We start from the raw sequence: 25747 nt of genomic DNA on the forward strand, positions 1-25747 counted from the left end.
CAGGGCCTTGTGTCTCACTTCTATGTTTTGGAGTTAAGCATTCTTCCCTTGATCTTTCATTTGATTTCTTCTAGCATCTTTTTATTATGCTCTTATTGTACTGCCTTTGTTCAAACCTTTTCACGGTTGCTGCACTGTGTTTTTGCCACTCTTCTTCTTCAGTGCAAATTCTTCGAATTCTTAAGACTTTGCCGTATGGTATGCTTGAGATGAGTGATGGTTGGTGGAAACTCGTAGCTTGTAATGTGGCATTGGTAGCTGTTGTTTTTTGATGGAGAGTCGTCTGTATTTGATTATTTTTTATGTCAATTTCTGTATCCAGGAAAGTCGCCCTCTCCCTGCTGATCTCATAGGTGAATTTCAAATTTGTTACACTTGTATTTAAAATGTCAAAGTATTCCTGGAAACCAGACTCAGTACCATCCCAGATGATTTGCAAATCATCTATAAAGCCGATCCACATTATAGTTTTATTCACAAATGTATCATTTTGTGGGTGCCATGTTACTTCTTGTTCCCACCATCCCATTGCCAGGCAAGCGTAGCTGGGGCTAAAGGAAAACCCCACCGCGGTCCTCTAATTTTGGCGGTGTATTTCCTTGCCAAATACAAAGATGTTTTGTGTCAGACATGTTGAAATCATTTCAAGTAGCATCTTATTGTGATCACTATAACGGATGTTCCTTTCCTGAAGGAAGAAGTTGCAAGCTCTGATTCCTATCTCATTCTCTATGTTTGTATAAAGAGATATGACGTCCATTATGAAACGTTTATATGTCTCTTGCCATGGTGTATTCTGTAGGTTTCTTAGTAAGTCATGGGTGTCCTTTATATAAGAATTTAATCTGGCTACAAAGGGCATTGAAAAGTGGTCAATGTAATTAGCAATCGGTTCCAACAGTGAACCTTTGGCAGATAAAATCGGTCGGCCTGGTGTTTATTTTTAATCCTTATGCAATTTAGGCAGAAAGTAAATGGTTGCTGTTATTGGGAAGTCCACAGTAAGATGTTTTCTTTCTTCTTCATCAATAAGATTTTGCGATGACCATTGGAGGAGTTTTTTATCCAGCTCTCTTTTTATATCCATTGTTGGATTGGTTTTTAATCTTTCATAATACTCCAGATATTTTAGTTGACGATGTGCCTCTGTGACATAGGCGGTGCGGTCCCAGATTACCACATTCCCGCCGTTGTCAGCAATTTAAATTTCAATTTGGTTGTCTTTGGTGAGGCTTTCCAGAGCTTCTCTCTCTGATTTTGTTAGGTCATCCGTGTGTTTAGTTCTTTTTAATTTATATATGTCTTGGATTGCCGCCTCCTGAAACAGATCTACTTTATTGCCTGGTATAAGTTGGGGGTAAAATCTTGAGTTGGGTCTTTTTCCGCTTAGGCCTGCTCCCATTTGTGAACATGCTGATAGTGCGGATATATTATCATCCACATTTTCCGCAATGAGATTTAACAGGGTTAGGAAATCTTCTGACTCTTTGGCTGACAAAGTTGACACGGGTTGTAATATGGTTTTAGTATGTTTCTGCATTTCTTGATTTTCAGTGAAGACCTTTGCAAGTTTGATTTTTCTAATGTATTTATAAAGGTCAATCCTTATCTGTGCCAGATCCATCTGTTGAGTGGGACAAAAATGTATACCTAGTTTGAGTAAAGATGTTTCTGCTTCCGACATTGTTCGTTTTGAAAGATTTATCACTTGTAATTCATCTGTTGGTTTTAGTGATTTTTCTTTTGCCGCATACTCCTCGTTGTAGTTAATATTTTCTCTGAGGTCTCACTTGCACTTTTTTCCTCTTCTTCTTGATTTCTTGGGATCCATTGACGCCAACTTCCTCTTCCTCTTTGGTGCTGTTGGGTCATTCAATTCTGTTCCCATTGTCTTTGTTGCAGTACAAGACCCTTGTTTCCTATAAAAGTAAGGTTAGAAATATCTGATGGCGTTTTCATTTCCCCTTTGCTTGCATCTGTCGAGGTTAACGAGGAGAAGCTGCTGGAGACACTTGTTGCACTGTTTATTTTGTCTTGCTGCTTGAATGAGTCGAACTTCCGCGCAAACATAAAGATGCGCCCTTCCGCGTAATCATTTTTATCGCGCTGGAACTTGGTTTGTTTCCGTTGTCTAACTATGTCTTAATGCTTGCCGATCTGGCTCTCAAGTTCCTGTTTTAATTTTGTCATTTCCGTGTTTAGTTTTAAAGTTGTTATTTACTTTTCCAAATCCTGTAGTTGTTCCTTAATTTTATCTAGGCTTTTTTCGATGTGTTTCACTAGTATGTTCATTAGGTCCAACGATGAATTTAAGATATATTCTCCCCATTCTTGCAGGAGTTCATTTGTGGAGTCTTGGTGGCTGGGCATCAGCATTATTCTTAAGCCTCTGGGCACACGCTGTACCTCTAGGTACTTTTTAAAGTGATTAACTCCCATGATTTATTTATTTATTTATTTATTTCTACAGCTGATCAAGGATTGCACCACATTCAGGAAGAAACTCAAAACACACCTATTCCCCAAAGACTGATGTCACCTATGGAATCAGTACCGTCCCTACCCACTACCCACCACTGTCCGCTACCTCAGCACCCAGCGGGATGAATGCTGAGCTATATAGATAAATAAAAATTCTTTCCTGCTCAACTATATATATATATATATATATATATATATATATATATATATATATATATATATATATATATATATTCACTGAAAAAACCATAGGTTTCAGGCCTGATATAGTTAGGAATTAGCATTTAAAAAACCTTAGAAATTCACAGAAAAAACAATAGGTTTTAGGGGTGTTATAGTTAGCTGGACATTTCACTCGAACAAAACCATTGAAATTCCTCCGATATAGTTAGTTGTACTAGCTACATCTCGCGCGCCTGCAATCCACTGCTGATGATGTCACATAATACATCATTCATGACATGGTCAGTGACATCACTGATGCCATCTCAAATGACATCACTGATGACATCACTGATGACATCATCCAGTGAATGTGGTTTGGTTCGTTATTTAAATATGTATATATATATATATATATATAGCAATTTTCATTGAAGAATGAGTGGATATATAAATATAAATATCTGGATGGAGGATGGAGGATATAGTAGCAGTGTGATTGACTGTTTACTTGACTAATTTATAGTGTCTCACTAAATATATTGGATAGTGACTGAACTGTGTGAATATCCTCATCACTTTGTCAGTTGTTGTGTAAACTGCTGCACCAGTTGGTTACTAGCTACATGAAAGTCCATATTATTTATTGATTAGTTAACTGAGTATTTGTATGGGAGAGTGAATGTGTGTGTGGTTCGGTGGGGGGTGTGTGACTGCCCAAAGATGTGTGAATAGTTGATTCAGTAGGTATATGAAGTTAAAACTACATGTTATAACAGTGGTTTTGGTGAGTGAATATCTTTATGTGTGTGGCGATGAGCCAATATATGTCTCAATGGTACATGTCCAACAAACTAGGAAAATAAAAGCCAGTGTATGTGTCAGTTGTTGTATATAAATAAGTATACATAAGACTCAGTGATTGTATGAGTGACTGTATGGATAACTGTATACTTGTAATAGTGTCTTTATAACACACTAAGTATGAGTTATTATCTATATGAATAGATGAAGTGGTGTTTTTATAAGTGTATAGCTAAGTAAAAGTAAGTATGATCCATTGTTTGCATAAGTGAGTAGGATGACTTCATAAGTGATTAGGATGTGTGCTGGTGTGTAATGTCGATATAGGTGTATAAGTATATTTGATAGTGTTTTATTGATCATTGACAGCATGTATGAGTGAATCTATAGGTAAGTGATTAGATGTGTGTATAGCTCTAGGAATCACTGAGTGGGTGTTTAGAAACTTGTATTGGTGTGTCAATGGTTTTAAATCTGGCACTCGGTATCTTACAGTGAGTGATGAAAGGTTATACTAGTGTATGATGAGGTGTATCTGATTGTCACGTGGATGATGCCATCAGTGATGTCATCAGTGATGTCATTTGAGATGTCATCAGTGATGTCACTGACCATGTCATGAATGATGTAATATGTGACATCATCAGCAGTGGATTGCGGGCGCGCGAGATGTAGTATATCGGAGGAATTTCAATGGTTTTGTTCGAGTGAAATGTCCAGCTAACTATAACACCCCTAAAACCTATTGTTTTTTCAGTGAATTTCTAAGGTTTTTTTAAATGCTAAATCCTAACTATATCAGGCCTGAAACCTATGGTTTTTTCAGTGAATTTGAAAGGTTTTTTAAATGCTAATTTCTAACTATATCAGGCCTGAAACCTATGTTTTTTTCAGTGAATTTCTAAGGTTTTTTAAATGCTAATTCCTAACTATATCAGGCCTGAAACCTATGTTTTTTTCAGTGAATTTCAAAGGTTTTGTAAATGACAATTTTTAATGTATTAATTGTTATACTGATTTTTTTTATACTGATTTACTACATTTTTTTATTTTTGTTTAATTACATTATAATTACATTATACATTACAATACAAAATATACTTTCTCAGAATGAATTACTTTAGTTTAAATGCTTTGCAAATAGGCAATAGACTTTTAAGTACAGTAGTTACAGTTGTTGCAATGGGCAACACAATTTCAAACACAATGCAACATTGAGCTCAATGTGAATTTCTAGTCAAATGAGATTAGTTACTTTATGGATTACTTTTCTAACCACAGGACTGGATCCTAGATTCAGTCCTTGGACATCTCCTGTAACCAGTTGAGTAAAAGCGTTTTGGTTACAGTAGTTATTTATAAGGAATATTATTGTATTTTAAAAGTTGACATGTAGAAACTTTTTCACATACAATCACCAATGTTATCCTATGGCAGAAAATTCACTTAGCAGGTAAGTAGTGTTATCGTTACTTTTTCTTACTCAGTGGTGGATCCTGGATCCAGCACTGGCCAATCTCCTGTAAACAATTGAAAGAATGTGTTTAAATCATACAGACGATAATTTAGGAATATTTTTAGTTTGTGAAAATAGACACTTAGAAACTTTTCTGGTGAAAACTACACAATGGATTCCTATGGAAGGAAATACAAGTTACTGGTAAGTACGCTTAGAATTACTTTTCAGAGTCAGTGGTGGTCTAAAAGATGCAGCCCTGGGTTCTCTCCTGATAACAGGTGAGTAAATCGGAATTCTTAGTTCGGCTGATTTTAGAGGAATATTTGTACGTTTCAAAATTGGACACTTAGAAACTTTTCTGCTGAAAACCACACAATGGATTTCTATGGAAGGAAATACAAGTTACTGGTAAGTACGCATAGAATTACTTTTCAGGGTCAGTGCTGGGCTAAAAGATGCAGCACTGGGTTCTCTACTGATACCAGGTGAGTAAATCGGAATAGGTAGTTCGGCTGATTTTAGAGGAATATTTGTACGTTTCAAAATTGGACACTTAGAAACTTTTCTGCTGAAAACCACACAATGGATTCCTATAGAAGGAAATACAAGTTACTGGTAAGTACGCTTAGAATTACTTTCCAGGGTCAGTGCTGGGCTAAACGATGCAGCCCTGGGTTCTCTCCTGATAACAGGTGAGTAAATCGGAATTCGTAGTTCGGCTGATTTTAGAGGAATATTTGTACGTTTCAAAAATGGACACTTAGAAACTTTTCTGCTGAAAACCACACAATGGATTCCTATGGAAGGAAATACAAGTTACTGGTAAGTACGCTTAGAATTACTTTTCAGGGTCAGTGCTGGGCTAAAAGATGCAGCACTGGGTTCTCTCCTGATAACAGGTGACTAAATCGGAATACGTAGTTCGGCTGATTTTAGAGGAATATTTGTACGTTTCAAAATTGGACACTTAGAAACTTTTCTGCTGAAAACCACACAATGGATTCCTATAGAAGGAAATACAAGTTACTGGTAAGTACGCTTAGAATTACTTTCCAGGGTCAGTGCTGGGCTAAACGATGCAGCCCTGGGTTCTCTCCTGATAACAGGTGAGTAAATCGGAATTCGTAGTTCGGCTGATTTTAGAGGAATATTTGTACGTTTCAAAAATGGACACTTAGAAACTTTTCTGCTGAAAACCACACAATGGATTCCTATGGAAGGAAATACAAGTTACTGGTAAGTACGCTTAGAATTCCTTTTCAGAGTCAGTGTTGGGCTAAAAGATGCAGCCCTGGGTTCTCTCCTGATAACAGGTGAGTAAATCGGAATTCGTAGTTCGGCTAATTTTGGAGGACTATTTGTACGTTTCAAAAATGGACACTTAGAAACTTTTCTGCTGAAAACCACACAATGGATTCCTATGGAAGGAAATACAAGTTACTGATAAGTACGCTTAGAATAACTTTTCAGGGTCAGCGCTGGGCTAAAAGATGCAGCGCTGGGTTCTCTCCTGATAACAGGTGAGTAAATCGGAGTTCGTAGTTCGGCTGATTTTAGAGGAATAGTTGTACAATGGTGAAGGAAGGGGGTGGGGCCTGAGGTGATATGTGCAAACACGCCCTGTGGCGCATTTTAAGGTGGGGAATTAATTCCTCTTCAATCCTGAGGTCCCCCGGGGACCAACTAGCCCACCAGGTACCTCCAGTATGCGCCAGAGAGCTGCATTGCAGAGTTGTTCAGAGGCCATGCCCCTTTTTACAACACTCTGCAACGCAGCTCCGTGGCGCTTAGTGGAGGTACCTGGTGGGCTAGTTGGCCCCAAGGGGACCTCTGGATTGAAGAGGAATGAATTCCCCAACTTAAAACGCGCCACAGGGAGTGTTTGCACACATATCACCTCAGGCCCCGCCCCCTACCTTCACCACTGCGCAAACGCGCCCCGTGGCACGTTTTAAGTTGGGAGATTAAGTCCCCTTGAATCCTGAGGTCCCCTGGTGGCCAACTAGCCCACCAGCTACCTCCAGTAAGCGCCACGGAGCTGCGTTGCAGAGCGGTGTAAAAAGGGGCATGGCCTCATTACACCTCTCTACAACGCAGCTCCAGGGGGCACATTTGCAGAGTGGTGCAAGGAGGGGTCGTGGCCTCTGGCCCGATCCCGCCTTTTTTTTTCTTTCTTTTTTTAGAAGGGGGGCTGTGTAGCCCCCCTTCTTTTTCTAATTTATTGGCCCTTGGGACCCCATCCCCCAGGACCTGCCCCCAATTTTTTTTTTATAAAAAAAATAAAAATCAGGAAGGGGGCCACGTGGCCCCCTCCCGAGGCCATAATTTGCCCCGGGACCCCATCCCCCGGGGCATGGCTCTTTTTAAAAAAAAAATTGTATTTTGGAGGGGGGCTGCCTTGCCCCCCTCCTGTGGCCCCTTATGGCCCCAGGGACCCCAGCACCCGGGACCGTTTTTTTGTTTGTTTTTTGTTTTAATTTTTAGGAGGGGGGCACATGGCCCCCTTCCCGGGCCACTACTGGCCCCGGGGACCCCATTCCCTGGGGCCTGGCCACCTCGTTGGGGACCATGGGGGGGTCCCCAATCCCCCCACGGTTCCAACCGGCTCCCTGCCTACTGCGGGAGCCGGCATTGCTTTTCCACATGGGGAGCAGCTAACATGCTGCACCCCATGTGGAAAAGCAATCTGCTCTGCTTCATTGAAGTGAGAGCAGGTTTCCCTACTCTCGCTTCAATAAAGCAAAACAGTTTGCAATGGCAGGGTGGGAGCCGCGAGGCTCCCGCCCTGCCATTGCTAACAGTAGTGTCCCGGGGGTGGGCACCCCGGGACACTGCAGGAGCCGGCCCTGGGGGTGGCGGTCCCCAGGGCCATCTTTGGCTCCACGGGGGGCCCCCATAATTCAGATAAGCCCCAGGGGGTGGCGGTCCCCAGGGCTGGGGGCCCCTCCGGCCCCCCGTTATAATATACATATTGCCCCCGGGACTTGGCCCCCCCGGGGGCTAAATAAAAACGAAGCGTGGGAGGCCGCGCCTCGGTTTTTTTTCGCCAGTGGGATGCGTGGATCCTTAGCTCATCCCGCGATTTATTTTTTTTTAAATTGAATTTGAGGATTTAGGCCAGTCGCATGATTTACGCGATCTGTATTTCAGCACGTCTTTTCAGCTTCCTGAGAGCTGGAAAGACGTGCTGAAACACAGATCGCGTAAATCATGCGACTGGCCTAAATCCTCAAATTCTATTTTTATGAAGATACAACCCATTACCCCAAAGATTCTTGATACCTTCAAGGCCATCTCCTGACTCATATGGACAACAAATTGACTGAGAAACCCGTCACGCTCACAGATATTAAACAAAATCTGCGTATGGGCTGTATACCCATCCCCACTTTCCTGAGGAAGACCCGCCGTGACGCTTATTAGATTTTGCACAGTACACGGAATCAAAACGTCGACGCACCTTATATGTCTACACAACGCTTCTGATCACAGATTAATTCACAAAGGATCGCGAAGTGTATGTGAAAAACCATGAAGACAAAACAAAAATTGTACCCTTCCCTTTTACATATTCACTTTTGCCGCGTATGAAATATACTGTATATTATATATCAACACATGTCACTTTTTCACCACAAGTCACCAATATCTAGCTTTTTCATTTGAACTTATGTATTACGACAGCCCATAATACTCTTCATTCCTTTAAATTACCAAATTGCAATCTCCTATTGGTGTGTTTCTTTTTTCATTCATCTGATACTTGTTACATGTAATGTATATCTGTTTTAAACACCCTAAAGAAATTAGAAATTCCCGTACAGGTTGCCAGAAAGAAACCTACTCTTATAAGGAGGCAGTGTGCGGGCAGTCTGACAGAAATGTGAGTGACCCAATTCCTTAGAATGTGTGGAGAAACTTTTCTAATCTGTAGGTTCCATGAGGGCCAGGTACCCTAAGGTAATGAGGATGACCTACAGCAATGAAAGCCCTAAATGCTGAATTTAATGACAAATTCATAACAGCAATCAATCACGCAGATCAAAACATCTCAAGTGAAATTTGTTTATTTTTGTGGCAAGATAACATTCTTTTACTGCGAGGACATACAGGGCGAAAACGTGACTGAACAGGAATGCACTTCAGATACCTGAAAAGTGATTCGAAGGGAGTGCCATACTAAGATTACTTTGTATATTCATCGGCTCTGATTTTCCCTGAAGTCCTACCTATTGGGAGGAAATTAATTTTAAAGTGAAAAGATGACTACATAAAATGTGTTTAAAATCATGGATTCCAAGTTGTCTTTAAATAGAGTTAATGAAACCCAACAGATGGTGTTTTGTAGTATTTTAGCTGGTGAGCTAAAGCCCAAAGTAAAATAACACAGAGGGTAAATGGAGGCACTATGATTAATTTAAATACCAAACTTTATGCACTGTTCCATGTTTGTTTACAGGGGTTCATTGTCGATTACAGCAGTGAACTCAGGCCATTGCTGTGTTCTAAATGTTGTTTACGAAAATACGCCTTAGTGGAGTTAGTAATAGAAAACTATTCCCAATGGATATATATGTTTGTAAAGGACATATAGACCACATTTTTCTGTCATAGAACCCTGAACTTGCATAGGTGAGTCAGCATCTCATTATTTCAGCAAGCATTGAAAGGGCCAATCGGTCTTGCTTGACAGTGTTCAGCAAGTGATGCAATCAGCTTTACCAATGCCCCAGTGCCTATGTTAAAAGTAGAGAAAGCAGTGAACACATTGCTATTTACATTTTCAAGACAGCTGCCAAGTTCCGTGACACTATAAGGGTGGCTTCAACAGGTGTGTTGCCACAATGTTACAGTGCAACATGGAGGCCATTTTAGAAGTATAGTAAACAAAAGCATTCTTGTTCTATACTTGTAACATAGCTGATTAACGCTATTGACTTTGTCTATGCTGGTGAAGTGTAAACGCTTATAACTCTTACTGCACTTCCAAAGCCAACAATGGCTACTGCCATGGATGACTAAGGGCATCGCCAAGGCAAGCATTTGACACAGGGTGCACCACTGAGGAGAACAGAGGATCTCTTGGCTATCACTGAGGCTGCCATCTGGTACCTGGCATGCCAGCAAGGAGTATGAGAAGGAAGAACAGAGACGGGGGGGACTCAGTGGGGGTGAAAGCATGCCCTGGAATCAAACAAATGAACTCCCATGGAGTGCTAAACAAGCAATGACATAAAAAATACAAAAGTAGTTCCATAATGTCAACAGTGAAAACCTACACCCTAGCCAATCAAAGGCAAGAGTAAAAGAGCTCTGCTCCAGGGGACGGATTAACACAGAACTGGAGGAAAGCCACCAATGAAAAGAAGAGAGCCAAGATTGACGAGAAAGCCATCTAATCCTGAGCAAGGGTTGACTTTGTGACATCGTATACACTAATGCGAGAGACATGTGGCTCTGTCGTTAGCAGAGGCCGCAAAAATTGAGCATATGGCTTGCATAGAGTGATGGTAAGGTGGCATTGCTCATCGATTCAGGAAAAATAAACAATTAAAAATGCACACCAATAAATGAACGTGACAAGAATACATTTCCATACTTCCATACTCCATAGATTTCCACCAAACGAAAAAAGGTTCCACTTTGACATATTGTCCAAGTTTTGTGTACATTTGCTTTGCATTGTTTACACTCTTGCTTCCCAAAAATACTCAACAGGGATATAAATGGGAAATGGAACTTTTGGACACGCTCTATAGCTTTTCTCACTTCACCATGAGATGACATAAATTGTCATAATGATGCACTTGCATTTTTGTTAAATATGGAATTTTTTGATGTTGCATGCGCACTGGCAAATTGTTTAAAATGTGTCTGGATTAGCGATAAAATGTGCTCAGGTGTCAGGGCACTAGAGATTATATACACTAAATGATGGTGCATTGGGTGTTTAGCTGGTTTACAAGTGAGGGGGGGTCCTTCCTTTCTTCTTCCCCTTTTAAAAACAAGATCTTATCTGGTTTTAAACTGTATGTTTTAAAGGGTGTATAAACATTAATAAATTATGAACTGAACTGAGCTCACTTCACCAATCATGTTGCAGCCTCAAACTCAAACGATTGCTTACATTTTTTGTATAGATTTGTACAGATTGTTCAAAAAGGGCAGAAGATGTAATTATTCCAAAGAACCCAATGGAAATGTGGTTGAACAATAGCAACAGAGTCACTATTGCAAGAGTGATAGTCCCTATGGCCCTTATAGAGTCCTTGGTTTCCACCCAGTATCCTGCCAGGGGTGTAGGTCATGACCTTCGCTTCTTGGCGGGGCCTGTCCACTGGCATGGGAGTTCCATTCAGAGCAGTGAAGTTAGCCAAGCAGGCCCCTTGTTAAAGAGCCTGCCTGTCAAACCTTTTTGTGCAGAGAAAACAAACTAAATGTAAATGGCCCTGGTATGTTGGGAGCTTTTACCCTGCACTTGGGTGCCAGTTAACTCTTAATTTACATCCACGCGTCTGTCATTCTTAGCTTGGCGGACACGGGCAATGAGAATGAGAGACAGTATCCACCCTCAGTAGCAAGAGATGATCGCCACCCTGATCCAGCGTTCCTGTTGCGGATGGACTGGTGCGTCAAGGGTCATAGCAGGCGGAGTCAGTGGAGGGCCCAATGACAGTACCATAGAGGTTTCTCCAACACTAGATAGAGCGGGGGGAATCGTGGGTTTGGTGCGGTGGACGGGTTACCAGTTTACCCTGATAGGAGCCTTGGTTTCATTGTTATGTTGCTTAATTCAATAGAGAGGCATTTTTGAGATTACTTATACCCTCTCCCTCTTTGAATTCTGCAGAAAGCTTTGATCTTGGGAAGTTTTGTGTAGCTTCGTTAATATGTATTCATGGTCTCTTTGGTCTGAAGGATTGAGGCATGCGATCTGTGTGTCCTGTCATCTGATTTCCCCTGTCTCGTGTTCCTGTGTTGAGATGTCACTATCCTGTGCTATGAAATGAAAGATGTGGGAAGGTTTTGTTGTGTGAGGGCTCTGACAGGTGTGGGTTGATGAGGTTCCATTGGGCACGAACTAAGCAAGGGGCAACACATCTGCTGGCAAAGTGTGTATACTGAAGAACGCTTGTGCATTTAAATGCATAGAATAAACCTAATTTATGTACCTTATGTGGACTTAATATTGGTGACAAGGATGCTGTGACAAAAACCCATAGAGTTCAATGCTGACTGTTAATACAAGCTTAAAGAAACACAATAAACCACAGTTTTCACACTACATGCAACCCGTGGGAGCAGAGCAGAGCTTGCACTAATAAAAGGATCTGTGGGATTGAGAACAGCTGTTGCTGCTTCCAGAGGACCCTCTGAATTTATAAATCTCTGAATAAATAAATGAATAATAGTGCATCACACATAGCATGTGATGTGAAGCCTGAGCTGCCACTTTCAACATGGAGTTTAAGTAATGTTGAAGATCGGCCAGAAAGGCACCTTAAGGCGACACCACATCTCGATGAAACTCATTATAGGTGTAGCCAGCGAAGCACGTGATGGGGCGAATGAAGTGAAAACGCGGTCATGGTCTACAGTGGTTTCGTGGGTGGCTGGCAGGTATGAGTGGGCGGGAAGGAGTTGTGGTGGTGTTTGTGGTAAATGCAGTCCAACAACCTGGAGTGGCTGCTGCAGTGCACACACTACTTGGACTCCAAGAAGTGGACTTCTCAGGAGCTCATCACAGTGCTGTTCCCTGGAGTAGCTAGACCTGTTTCAAAGACGTTGGAGTGAATGGAACGTGCATCCAACGGGGTTGGATAATTAACCCTTCAACCACTTTCCCCTTAGAAATACCCGTGGAACCCATACTTGTAGCCAGTGCACTGTAATGTTCCATTCAAGTTACTGTTTGGTTTTCAATTTTTTTGTCAAAATATTTATGATGTGTGCTAGGGGTAGTCAGTTTCAGCCCATTGTGGGGCTGGTATACAATTCTTTTAAAGTGCTCCTTTTTGTTTGGCTCAATAAAAAGTGGCCAATAATGAAATATGTATGGGGAACAATTGCTTCCACTGTGTAAAAAACAAACGTTTAAAAAAACAAAAATGAATGGCACATTAAATTTTTTTATTTGCTCATTGTCTCCACCCAAAGATGTCTATCAAAGGCAGTCTGTGGTTAAGAAGCCATGCATCGTACCCTTACTATTTGCATGACAAATGAGAAAGAAAGAGACAGCAGATGACAACTCTCCGGTGAGGGTGAGCGCTAGGATCTCCTGGATACCGCTCATCAGTGTCAGGAGCTGAAATTAGACATCCTCATAAATGAAGCTTACAGTGGAGGCTAATTTGCATACTGTAAAAATAATGAGGGAATTGCAAAGAGAGGACAGCTGCGAAGTGCTCATGATAGTCACATGTGCGAGCTAATTTCTGAGTCTGTCACATAGATTACGCATATGTGTGGTTGGCTAATGCATGATGTGGATTGTCATTTCCTGGTCCGGCATCTGTCCTAATTTCAGATGTAGGCCCCCAATGGTACATCCAACACACAAAAGGTGACGGCAATCGCTCGGGGTAGCATTCTAACCCATTGTTCTTTTGCCCTCCACGCACCTTAGTGCAAATCAGCCTTGATCCTCTCAAAATGATCAGCCCAGCTCGAACTGCCAGGCCCGGACTCACCTGAACCGGAACACAAGGAATCCAAGGAACCCAAGATCGGGTTTGCCCTGAATGGAGCTATTCAGTCAGGTGTAGCCGGCTCTTGTGGCACAGTGAGTTCAGAAATCTGGGCATATACCCTCATCACTTAGGGCACTACATCATACAGACAAAAATGGATGGGAGGAAAGCATGCATTTAGTCTAATCTCTGGCAATTGCTTTGGGTAGTATTCCAACTCATCGTTCTTTTGCCCACCATGCCACCTCACATTGGACCCTGCCATATGCAATTCAGTCTTGATCCTGTCCAATAAGAGCAGTTCAGCCGTAGTCTGAGGTAGTATCCATAACGAGGTTAACAGATATGACTTCTGAAGGCTGTATTACAATTCTCTGAATTCTACTAACTTGTTGTTAGGCCATATAAATAAAAGAAAGACAGTGTGCACTGCATGCAGGTGCTCCACCAATTTTGCTCGGCATAGAGAGTAGTTCATTTAGTCTCAGGGGCCACAAAGAGGGATCTTTCTTTTTGCAAAGGTGCTATACAGTATGGTGCTTATGCCTATGCTAAAAGCAGAGAGAGAGAGTGAAGCAAGTCTGCATTGCCTCCTTTAGGTGTTCACATGGCTCTTCCCATGACAGCACTCATAACTAATAGAGCGTAATATTAATCCTGTTGATTTCGCTTGCACGGGTGATTGCGTACATATAAAAGAAAGACTGGCATGAAATCTCTGGATGTAAGGTAGACCTATCAGAGAGTGCACACATATATGTTTGCTGTCTCTATTATATACTTTGTGCCAATACATTTAGAAGTGATATGAAACAGTTATTGAACACAACATGTGGGGTTCCAACATAATTTACTGGAATGTTATTTATTGAGAAATCACAATGCAGGTATTGAGGGAATAATAAGTGTTGAGGATCAATATTTGTGGGAGTCAACTTCCGAACGTGTGATGTACAGCGCACATGTGTGCTGTTATCTGTAATACAGAGCGCCACTTCTGGTGCCTGACATGGCAAGTTGATCGCCATAAACCAATCCACATTTCGGATGCAGGCAGGCTGGTGTTCACATTTCAGGGGGAGAGGTCACGTGTGCAGCCACAACATATAATGTCTGCCGCCAGGGCCGGCTTTAGTTTGGTGTAACTGGTGCAACCGTCCCGGGCCCCGAGCTCAGGGGTGCTGTGTTTAGAAATATTTTATGGCTTTAAATGAACCTGATGGAGAGATCTTTGCGTGTCCAGCAGTTTCCAGACAACAATGAAAATGTAAAGATAATTCTGGTGATGAATGTGCTGGCTGGAGAGAGAGAGCGCATTTGTCTAGTGGCTATTACGACTCATCATAAAGTACTGCGGAGGGTTAATATATCTGTAGTAAAGTACATGTACCATGCAGATCACAGAATTGTGTTTTATGAGGATAGCTCAGTGGGTTACTGGTTTTGTCACAAAGATACTATTGTTACTTGCTGTTCATAAGCTACAATCCTAATATAGCACAATGAGCTGTGAACTGTCATCAAAGAGTAGAGTGTAAACTCAGGGTGAACAGCACCATGCAGCACACCAGAGTATGCTGCTTCTTTCGGTCGCTCGCGTAGATATTGTACTTGAGCTGCAGCTTTCTCAGAGCGACCTGCTGCGACCGCTCACATTGAGAAATGTCACCAGAAGGTATTCTAGCGCCCGAAAATCACGCCAGGGGATGCAAATTCTCGCTCGCCAACTTAACGTTGGTGAGCTGTGCGTGAGAAAAAATTCCGCTACATGAAGGTTGGAGGAGTTTTGCCGGAACTGAGCAATGGAGTGGGCAAAACGCCGTAAATTTCAACGGTCGAGCTGAATTTATCGCCCACCCCTATCTGACACCCTACACTGACATGAGTAGAGTTATAAAACAAATTACATATGTGTGAGAGAAGGGCTATGGAGAGATGAGGGGCCCCACTAGAGGGTGGTAGTGAGGGAATCTGTGCAAAAGGAGGTCATAGGGGGCGACAAAAAGATTTGCGCACTGGCTAAACGCAGGCCTGTCTGCCACCTTTGACACTTGTATACGGCATAAATGTCCCCTCCCCACCGCTGCATGGAGACTGAAACTGGTAGTCTGGGCTTGGAGTGGCAATATGAGGCGGGCCAGTGACAGGAATGGAAACGCCCTGTGTTGGGCACAACAAACAAAAATTAATCTTCATGTCGACTCCGATAACTCCCTTGTCTATGAAAAGGCCAAAAGTGGTGAAAGGGAATGGTCTTATACTTGAAGAATAACAGCTACAACCAAAAAATGCGGGCTGATGAACATGTACAAAGCACATAAAACAGCAGAAGAGGTCATCAGACCTTTTCCCCAATTTGTGTATAGGTTGTAGTACCTCTTAGAGACAGCTAAAGCTAACTCTAGCCAGACTTTAAAAACATGCGTCGTCATTAGACATTGATCCAAATGATAAAATAAATGTAGCTGCTGCTTCTCAGAAGACGTCCAGGGCCCTTGAACTGCGATTTGGAACACACTTTTGTGATCTGCTGAGCGGCTGAAGCAAGCAGCTCACACTATGGACTCAGCAAGAAAAACAGTAGAAGCATTTTGGTTTTAAGAACAACAAAGGACTCTGTCCCCTACCGATGGGGAGGCAGGCAGTCCCATATTTTCCACCCTATCTACTTCCATAATACGACCAGTGCTGCGAACCCAGGCCACTTAAATATTTTCCCTTTTGTCTTCATTGCTCCAGAGGAAGCATGTGTTGTTACATCTTATTTTGAAATTTCTAACAAAGTACTTCTGCACCCAAACACGCCTGAAATTTCTTTCTTGAAGATGAATGGAACCATTTATCATCACTGCCAACAATAGGCATTCTAGAATATTCCTTCGTTTGGCGATGACGTCATTATCTGGGCGGCCGCTTTAAGAGAAGTGGACGGTGGCGTGGGGGATGCTCAAGCTGAGAGCAGCCACAGAAGATCCTTTCGTGCAAGCACGATACTTTTCTCAGAGGAGGGGGAGGCACAAATATCCCTTGTAAGTGCACTCGCCCGGAGGCAGCACGCCTTCGGAGTGGCCTCGTTCTCACCTTCAGGTAATAGATGATAGACACGTTTACTCAAGAGTGCTCCCCCGGCGAAACGGCTGGTGCTTCCGGTGAAACGAAACTTACCTGGTGCTTCAGGTGAAATGAAATTTACCGGGTTCTTCAGCGGCGTGAAAGGAAACTGGCTAGCGTCTGAGGTGAAATAAAAAAGTATTTAATGGCTGCTGCTGAACACACACTGGTCAGTATATTATTTATGCGGGGCATGTTTGAATCATAAACATAACCAAGAGAAAAAAAAAACGGGGACAAAAAAGACAGGCAAACAAAAGCTTTGGGTATGAAAAACGAGAAGAAGAATCTCTCAACTCCCCCACCTTTTGCGGGTGAAATGCTGCCTAGGTGGCCTCCAGCGCTTAATTTTTAAAACACCAAGGGCTTGATTACGAGCCTGGTGGGCTACGGACCACCAGACTCGTTGGGGCGTGGCAGCTTCCTGACCGCCCTATTACGATTTGGGCGGTCGGACCGCCATTGTCCCGCCGCAGCCGCCAGGGAACCGCTGTTCCTTGCCGGTTTTGCGGTGGTCTGGAGGCATCAATATGCTTGGTGGGACCGCTGCAGTTCCGCCAGGCATATTAGGAGTTTCCTCTCCATGTAAACCCTGGCAGAGAGGAAACAAAGGGGGCCCTACAGGGCCCATTTCATCCTCTGCACCTTGGGGTGCATGCAGGGGAGCACAACATGTTCCCCCATGTGTGCATGCACCCCAGTTCCTCCACGGCATGGACTTTTCAGTCCATGCCGCGCAGGAACTGTTTTTGTGTTCCCATTGCGGTGATCATTTTTAGAGGCACTGCCGTGGGAATGCAAAAAAAACCCTGCCAGACAGGAGGAAACTCATTATCTGGCAGGTGGCTCAACCATGGGTTTGGCAGTGTGGCAATGGGGCGGACCTGGCGCTGCACTGCCAAACTCTGAATCAAGCCCCACGTGCCGGGGAGCAAAGTTTTTGTCAGGAGCCTGCGTCCGGAGCTAAAAGTATTGAGATCAGGATACTAGTCTTAATTACACCTGATGCCTCTTTCCAGGGCTTTAATTGTGCCGGACCTGCTGGGTCTCAAACTCTGCAGTAGTTAAAGATCGACTTTGAAACTGGTCCCTATCGTGCTCGGTATTCAAGTGCTTAGTTTTATTGGCAAAAAGACTGATTGATTTCTCAATAATAACCTTATTCTATTTCAGTGATGCAATCCCTGTTTACATTTCACAGATTTTACTTCATCTTGCATTTTCTAAGGACTAGGGCAGTGAAGAGTAGTACGACTCGTAGTAATGTATTCCTTAAAAGAGCTAGCTGTTTTCCAATACGTTGTGTTTCTGTAGTTTGTTAAATGCAACATAGGGCTCTCTTATAGCCTATACTTTGTATTGAATGGCTACCAGGTGTCTGAGTGAATTCATTTTGTGAGTGATTGTTTATGAGGGGGTACAATTGGGAGCTTTGTAGCTGAGTCAGAAGGTGTTGCAAGTTTCTCAAAGTGCCCTCCAGTCAGTCATCAAAGTTTGCAAACTATATGCACATGCAATCCTTGGCCTCTCTGCAGAGCACATAGATAGATCATCGCATATGTGCCAATGGTAATTGTGGGATAGTGGAGTGGGATAGTGGAGATAGGCAAATAGAGGATTTCAGGAAGATCTGGGGAGTATGTGGGCTGGTCCTGTTTGCGAAACTTCAAAGGCCACTAACCTTCAACAGACCTTAGTAATGTTTCAATCACAGTCTCATATTTTCAGAATTGGAACATTTTCAATTCTCATTTTTCACAACAACATCGTTGCTGTCATTCATCTATCTGATAGAGCAAACAAGCACTGTCAAAGCCAATATGTATAGATTGCTTTAGGTTTTGTGTCTGTTGCTGTGCTACTTCAACACTTATTTAGATTCGATAACAGAAAACACATAGGCCCCAATTCACAAAGTTAAACTTACATTTTTGTGTACTGTAGGAAAGTAGGATCTGCTTTCATGGTTACCACCACTTTTTGCTGGGTGGCCCCCCTCCCAACATTTACATAGCCTTCGGGGAGGTGGTGGTCCACAAGCAATCCAGGATCGTTTTCGCCCTAGTTACGGCTCATGAGCCAGGTACAGCGTGCTTCCAGTGACACAGTGAAGAAGAGAAAAGCCAAGTATGGGGATTACTAGTAGTTAACTGAAGCATGCTTGTCTGCTGAAATTGCCGACTCCCCAGCTCTCTTGAAAAAGAAAGTTTGCTAGCAATTCTTTGGAATATTTGGGCTTGGGGAAATCAAATTCACTTGAGCTGCAGCAGATGCTAGAGTCAGAATCCAAAGGCAATGCTGTATAACAAGGGATATTTGAGTTCCATTATATGTGCCCTTGACAGACAGGCTCATGGTTCCTCAGTTGCAGGACCAGTGACAGGTCACTCAGAACAGGGGCTGTCAGGCGGGGGGGATTAAAAGCTATTTTAAAACATATGAACTTACCATGTCCGCCGTGCCGTTGCACGCCTCTCCAGCCACCGCACGCCTCTCCTCTTTCTGCTGGAAGCACTCAGGTTTCTGGACTCTCTGAGGCAATCAAGTCGTAATTCGTCTGAGCGTCCTGTTTGGACGCTCAGGCAGTTCTTGGGGAGGCTGAGCATGTTCTCCATGGGGCTCTGCAACACAACCCAATGGAGAACATGCCAAGTGCGCATGATGGTTTGGCTGGCCCTAGATGGCCAGCCACACTGTCATGTGCACTTAAAAGAGGGCAAGCCACTTCTCCCCTTCTCTGGCGATACAGAGCCATCCTTGCCCCAACTCCCGCAGAGAAAAAGAAAATGATAAAAACGTCATGATATCATTTTCTTTTTTTGCACTGCTGAAATACCAGCAACTCTGTGCTTGAACCACTACCAGAGGATCGGAGTGGATAGATGAGTGGAAGGGTATCAGGGAGGGTACTGCAGGGACAGAGACATGGAACAGGCGATCTCCTAAGAAGATTCTGATAGAGTTACAGTGTACTTGTAATCATGCAATTCAATAAGACAATGTTCAATGTCATCTCTTACTTGAAAGAAAATCTTTGTGAAGTCTTTATACTTGTCAATTATGGCTTCTCTTATGTCTCATAATAACAATGACTGTTCCGTGCATAATATTAAATTGTGCTATATAGTTTGCTCAACCATGAGAACTTGTCTTTACACCCTAGAGTTTCTTTGTAGTTCATATAAACAGGTGCATGTGCAAGAGTGAATTACCAATATTTCCACCAATACTCGTGGGGATCACTATGGGATTTTAACTGAGATTAGACAAAGTCCAACCAATTCTTGTATTGCACACTATGAGCTTCAATAGGGGTTATGCACACTCATATGATCCCCTATGTGCACTGTATTTGTCATCTACATTCAAAACTGTTCAAGAGAAGACAAACAGTTGAGGGAAAAATACACTATTTCCAAAAGCGCTTCTCCTGCAATAATGCGTACTTTCAATAAGTGCTGATCAAGGTTGGTTATGCTTACATGACTTGGGATGAAATGACTCCACAACAGAATGTTTAGAAAATGAGACAGTTACATGCCACAAAGACTCTCTTACTGTCTGCACTGACTGAGAACACTAGGAATACAAAGGATGTGTGTTGAGTAGACACGCCTTACCGGACTTGCCGCTCAACTCTTTGGGGGACCACTCGGGACAGGTATGCTTTACTGCAAGCGCCTGTTATTTGGCGTGGCCGGTATTTATAATGGAAGTGGCCGCCCAGGCAACCATGATGTCAGAGGCCCATAGTAGAGGTGTGCGCTCACAAGATGCGGCACACGTACTGAGAGGTGCTATGAAAATAGAAAAAACACATCACCAAACCAGTTATGGAAATAAGAAAATGACTAAAAATGGAATGGCATAATGATGGGCTGCTATTGCTCAACGTGTGAGATGAGCTATCCTCTGTTTAGAACCAACAACGTACGGTTATACCGCCTGCTGTTAATTACTAAGGGGCTCATTAGGATGGCGGGCGGAGGCACGACTGCGGTGCCGGCGGGCACGGAAAATGCCTTTCTCCGCACTCCATCAGCAGTCATTGATAGCCCATTTCCCGTCCGCTGCGGTGTTTGTTGTTCTGCCAGAAATCTCCGTCCGCACCGGTAGCGGGCGAAGCCAATAGAGAGTTACCGCGTGCAGAATGCGGTGAAGACCGCCGGTCATATCACGATGCCTCAAACAGCCCATCACACCACTGCGGAGAATCCGGCTATACGGGGATGGCGGAGGCAATACTGCAGATAGCTCCATGTGTTCGGGACCGCTGGATAAACGGTGGTCTTTGGCCTTTCTGCAGCCAATCAGCCTGCTACGGACAGATTTTCAACTTTTCCGCCGGGGAAACCTGGAATCTGACCGCCGCGGTAGGGTGTTTCAGGCAGGGCATCCTAATCTGACTGCCGGATTTGCCGCAGTACCTGCGGGCGGTTAATTTCCGCTACCACGGCGGTCGGGTGGTTTTCCGACCGCCATCCTAATCAGGCCCTAAATTCTCAAGCCATTATTACCAATGTAACTATGATGCACAGTGTCTTTGATATTGTAGCCATGATGCACAGTTATACTGTGTCCATGAATATTTCAGCCATGATGCACAGTTACACAGTATATTAAAGTCAGTACCAACTAACATTCTTAGTAGCACAACAAGTGTCCCCAGTGTGCAAAGCCCCCATAGCTGGAGTTACGAGGCATGAAACTAGGAGGTATGACAGTCCTGGAACACAACCATATAACAGAAGGAAAGTTACAGTAAAACTGACCATGAGAGGGCAAGTTTTGTATCTGAGCAATCAGAAGGTGGTGTGCCCCTATGTGCATGAGGATGCAGGCCCAGGTAAATAATGTTGCACGTTTGCCCTATGTCTGTGTCAATATTACAAAGGCAGGCATAGGGACAAACACCAAGGGAGTGGCATGCTTTTAGTGTACCCTTTGCAAGTAACTTTTGGGAAGGGGCTCAACCATCCCAGAGACCTTCCCAGACATCCCTAACAGGTCTGTGTAATCATGCTTCATGGCATCACACAAAGACTTGGCAGTTTGAAAACAATACCCCATCTTTCACTGCTGCACTGATATTCTGTCCTCAATGCAGACCAGAGCTTGTGACTGCACTGTTGACAGCACATTTCTTTGGCTGTATGTATGTGGTATTTGTATAGTGTGCACCTAGCCAAAAGGGCAGCCGGTGTTGTACAGGGTCATAGGCAAGAATACAGTCAATGAGTGATAGGGGAGGTAGCTGTGTTCTGGGTGCAGAAGTATACAGATAATGCATTGAGATTTAGTTTTCTTTAAAGAGATACATCTTCAACTTTTTTCCTAAATTGGAGCAGCATTGGGGCAGTCATGGTGGATGAACGCAATGTTCGGAGAGGCAACACAAAAGAACGATTTTTAGTACATTAGTAATGCCACAGAATAAGATATGGAGTCTTCGATGTCACTGATGCTTCTTTTATTTTCAAAAAATACTTGAGTACAGGACAGGCAAATGCAGCCAACGCGTTTCACCCTGAATAGGGCTTCATCAGGGCAGTATTTCTTGCAAAAATTATTTGGAAGAGCATCAACGCCTTAACGTCATTCAGACACGCTCAATTTATAGGCTTGTGATGTGTCCAAATTGATAAGAAAATTGAAGGAAGAAGAAGAAACCGTACTTGGCACACAACTTTAGGAGACGACCTGCTCACACCACGGTTGGCGTCTTATGGTATTTCGAGAGTAGGACATTGGTGTACACGGCCATGATAACTTCACCTATCAGAGTGAATTCTATTTTGCCACGTATGGTTTCTTCTTCTTTCAATTTTCTTATCAATTTGGACACGTCACGTGCCTATTAATTGAGCATGTCTGAATGACGTTAAGGCGTTGATGCTCTTCCAAATAATTTTTGCAGGAAGTACTGCCCTGATGAAGCCCTATTCAGGGTGAAACGCATTGGCTGCATTTGCCTGTCCTGCACTCAAGAATGTTTTGAAAATAATAGAAGCATCAGTGACATCGAAGAGTCCTGATCTTATTCTGTGGCATTACTAATGTACTAAAAATCGTTCTTTTGTGTTGCCTCTCCGAACATTGGGGCAGATTTATGTTGCCCGGCGCATCTCTGCAAATCAGCAGGGATGCGCCAGGAAAGATGCGGCACGCAAGTTTACCCTTGCGCCACGCACGATGCGCCGCATTTACAATGCGGCGCATCGTGGCGCAGGAATAAACAGATGCGTGTCGCATCTGGGGCGTAAAGTTGGCGCAGTGCTGAAGTAGTGTTGCGTGCGACACGCAACTCCAGCACTCTTCCAACTTGCCCTATCTGTAACGTGGTGCGTCAAGCCTTACGCCTGCTTCAAGCAGGCGCAGGGTTTTGACGCATCAGCGTTGGAAAAGTGACTTAGTGAAATCTTGTAGATTTCACTGAGTCACTTTTCAGGGGCGTTAATGCGACGAAACGCCCCCCCTGCGTAGAAACGCCCACATGAAACCTGACGCAGGTTTCATGTAGCGCAGGGCTTTACACCGTGACGCATCTCCATAGATGCGTCACGATGTAAATAGGGCGCAACATGGCGCAGGGCTCACGCCGCCGCTGCGTCACAAAAGTGGCGCAACGGCGGTGTAAAAGTGGCGCAAGTCCAACATAAATCTGCCCCAAAGTTTTCATGTATCATAATTTTTGGGTCTTTTGGCAGCGGACCCTGAAGGTGGGCATCTAGACCAAGTGTGATTCATTGTGCCCAATTACTTAGTGATTAGCAAGGTAGTGCAGCTTTAATCATCCCTTGCTGCCTTTTCTGTATATTATTTGCAGTTATGGTGGATACAAGGATCATGGGTGCATAGATGGAAAAGGCCTGCTGCCTTGTTTGTTTGTTTTAATAGACACCTTAGTCTCCAGTCTGATGGTGTCCTGCCTGTGAGTGCGCAGACAGGCACCAGTGAGGGTGAGTTTCCCTGCACAATCAGTTGGGGTGCTGCCCATGATGGCTTTGTAAATGATGCAGCTGGGTTTGAAGATGGTGTGGGCCAAAAGGGGGAGCCCAGAGGAGTTACATCAGGATATAGAAGATGTGATCATATTCCTTCAGACCCTGGATTAGATGTGCTGCGACAAGTAGGAAGCCTGTAAGTAGGGCCTGTGTGGAGTTTGGAGGCCGTAGGCCGTAGAGCAGGACGTTTCCACCATTCAGATGCAAGGGTACGCGGGCTTGACAAACAGTTCTGAAGTTGCTTTCGAGAAGAAATGGTTTCACTTTCTTTAGAAGAGAGCTGGTACTAAGCCATCGTTGTGTCCAAGGTGAATCCTAGTGACCTGACATTCAGTAAAGCTTGAAGTTGTTAAGGTTCATGTCACTGATCCAGGTTGGTGCTATTTCTTGCTTTTTGTCCTTGGCAACTAACTGAAATGTTGCTTTGGTGGGGTTGAGCTTGAGGTAGGTGCTGAACAATTGGTCAGTTTGAGGTGCAGGCAGTGTTTTTAGGTGCTAGTTGTCTGTCGCACTGTCCTATTCTGCTGTACCAGCAGCCATGCGGCTAGTTGCAATATTAGTGCAGCACAGCCCCAAGAACACAGCTGTATTACAATTGATCAGAGGGTTCGCTATCTTCCCTGTACCGTGGATTCTAATGTTTTAAGGCCTTTTTCTCTCAATGTGGTTGTGCGTTATATGATGTCTTGTAGAATGTGACTTTTCTGTCTTTTCTCGTTCTGCAGCACTCCCGGCTACATCTTTGGAAAGCGCATCATGCTCTTCTTATACTTGATGTCTCTGGCCGGAATAATGAACTATTTCCTTGTTCATTTGTTTGGAAGCAACTTTGAAGCCTACATAAAAGTGATCAGCAGCACCATCTCCCCGCTCCTCATCATTGCTTAGTTATGAGGAAGTGTTCCAGCACAGCCCTTACTCATGGGCGGTAATTACCGGGAGGACTGACACTGGAGAGTGACAGTATTACGATGACGCATCCTGTAATTTCCGGACATGTTTGTGACAACTGGATTCTATACGCATATAGATGAGGTCATTAATGCTAACATTGTTAATGCCAGTGAGTCCCTTTTTAACTGAATAAGGAAAGGATTGTTTTCCTGACCATACCACCGGCTTTATGTAAAGTAGAGGCCTTTTGCAGTTATAATTTTAATAGGCTGCCTTGTTTAGTCAGATTGAGATGTCGTAAGAAAATGTTTTTATAGAGTATGTCCTTCAGTCATTTTAATGCAGCATTATTTCGTCAACTCTGCTTATAAAATGACCATTTTATGTTTCCTCTGCTGCTACAGCTGAGTGCATGTGCGTTTTTCACATTATTTGCAGCATGTGTTGAGATATGGATTATTGATTCAAGCTTAAATAAACGGTGATTAGAGTGGCCTGTTGATAAACTCCGTTATTTATTTAGGTGTCACATTTTAGACCGCGTTTCCTTATAAAGAATGTTAAAGCCTTCTGATAACATCGCACAAACAAGACTCCAGCTTTGTCTTGGAAAAGGAAACTAAGGGGCATATTTACAATACCCATGCGGCACATTAATGCCGCCAGAGCGTCACTTCTGTAGCTCACATAGAAGGAGGAAAACCCCATCAATAATTGTTTATGTGCAGGAAGTTGTCCCTTCCTGCACTTAAACAATCATTCCTGCAACCCAGGCACCCTTGCACCATGGTGCAAGGGTGCCTGCGTTAGCAGCCAGTTGTGCGCCAGTGCAGAGGATAGCACAAGGATGTGTATTATTGCTGTAAATACAATGCATCCCAGTACTTTCCTAATGACGGAACTTGGTGCAGCAAAATGACTTGCAGCAATAATAATGAGTTTTGTGGCACTGTGCAGCACAGCGCATTACCTTGCTGTGCTGCCTTACATTATAGGGAAAGGGCGGCTATGCGCTGTATTTATCCAATACGGTGTGTTCCTGTCCTTTTCCCTTACACTGGTGCAGTTTTGCCAGCCTAGCACTAATGCAGCACCCTTGCACCATGGTGCAAGGGTGCCACAAAAACATTCCTCAGAGG

General features: G+C 43.4%; 1 protein-coding gene across 2 annotated transcripts in view; it reads left to right on the forward strand.

Annotated features, from left to right (window-relative positions):
* Positions 1-25101, forward strand: part of ALOX5AP (arachidonate 5-lipoxygenase activating protein) — a 216908-nt gene extending 191807 nt beyond the window's left edge. For both annotated transcript variants that reach the window (XM_085621660.1, XM_085621661.1), the window contains exon 6: positions 24440-25101. In XM_085621660.1, the coding sequence (XP_085477786.1) occupies positions 24440-24602 (163 nt within the window). In that variant the 3' untranslated portion in view covers positions 24603-25101. The remainder of the gene's footprint in view (positions 1-24439) is intronic.
* The last annotated feature ends 646 nt before the right edge of the window (positions 25102-25747 follow it).

Source organism: Triturus cristatus, chromosome 8 (assembly GCF_964204655.1).
Source record: "Triturus cristatus chromosome 8, aTriCri1.1, whole genome shotgun sequence".
In the NCBI taxonomy this organism is placed as follows: domain Eukaryota; kingdom Metazoa; phylum Chordata; class Amphibia; order Caudata; family Salamandridae; genus Triturus; species Triturus cristatus.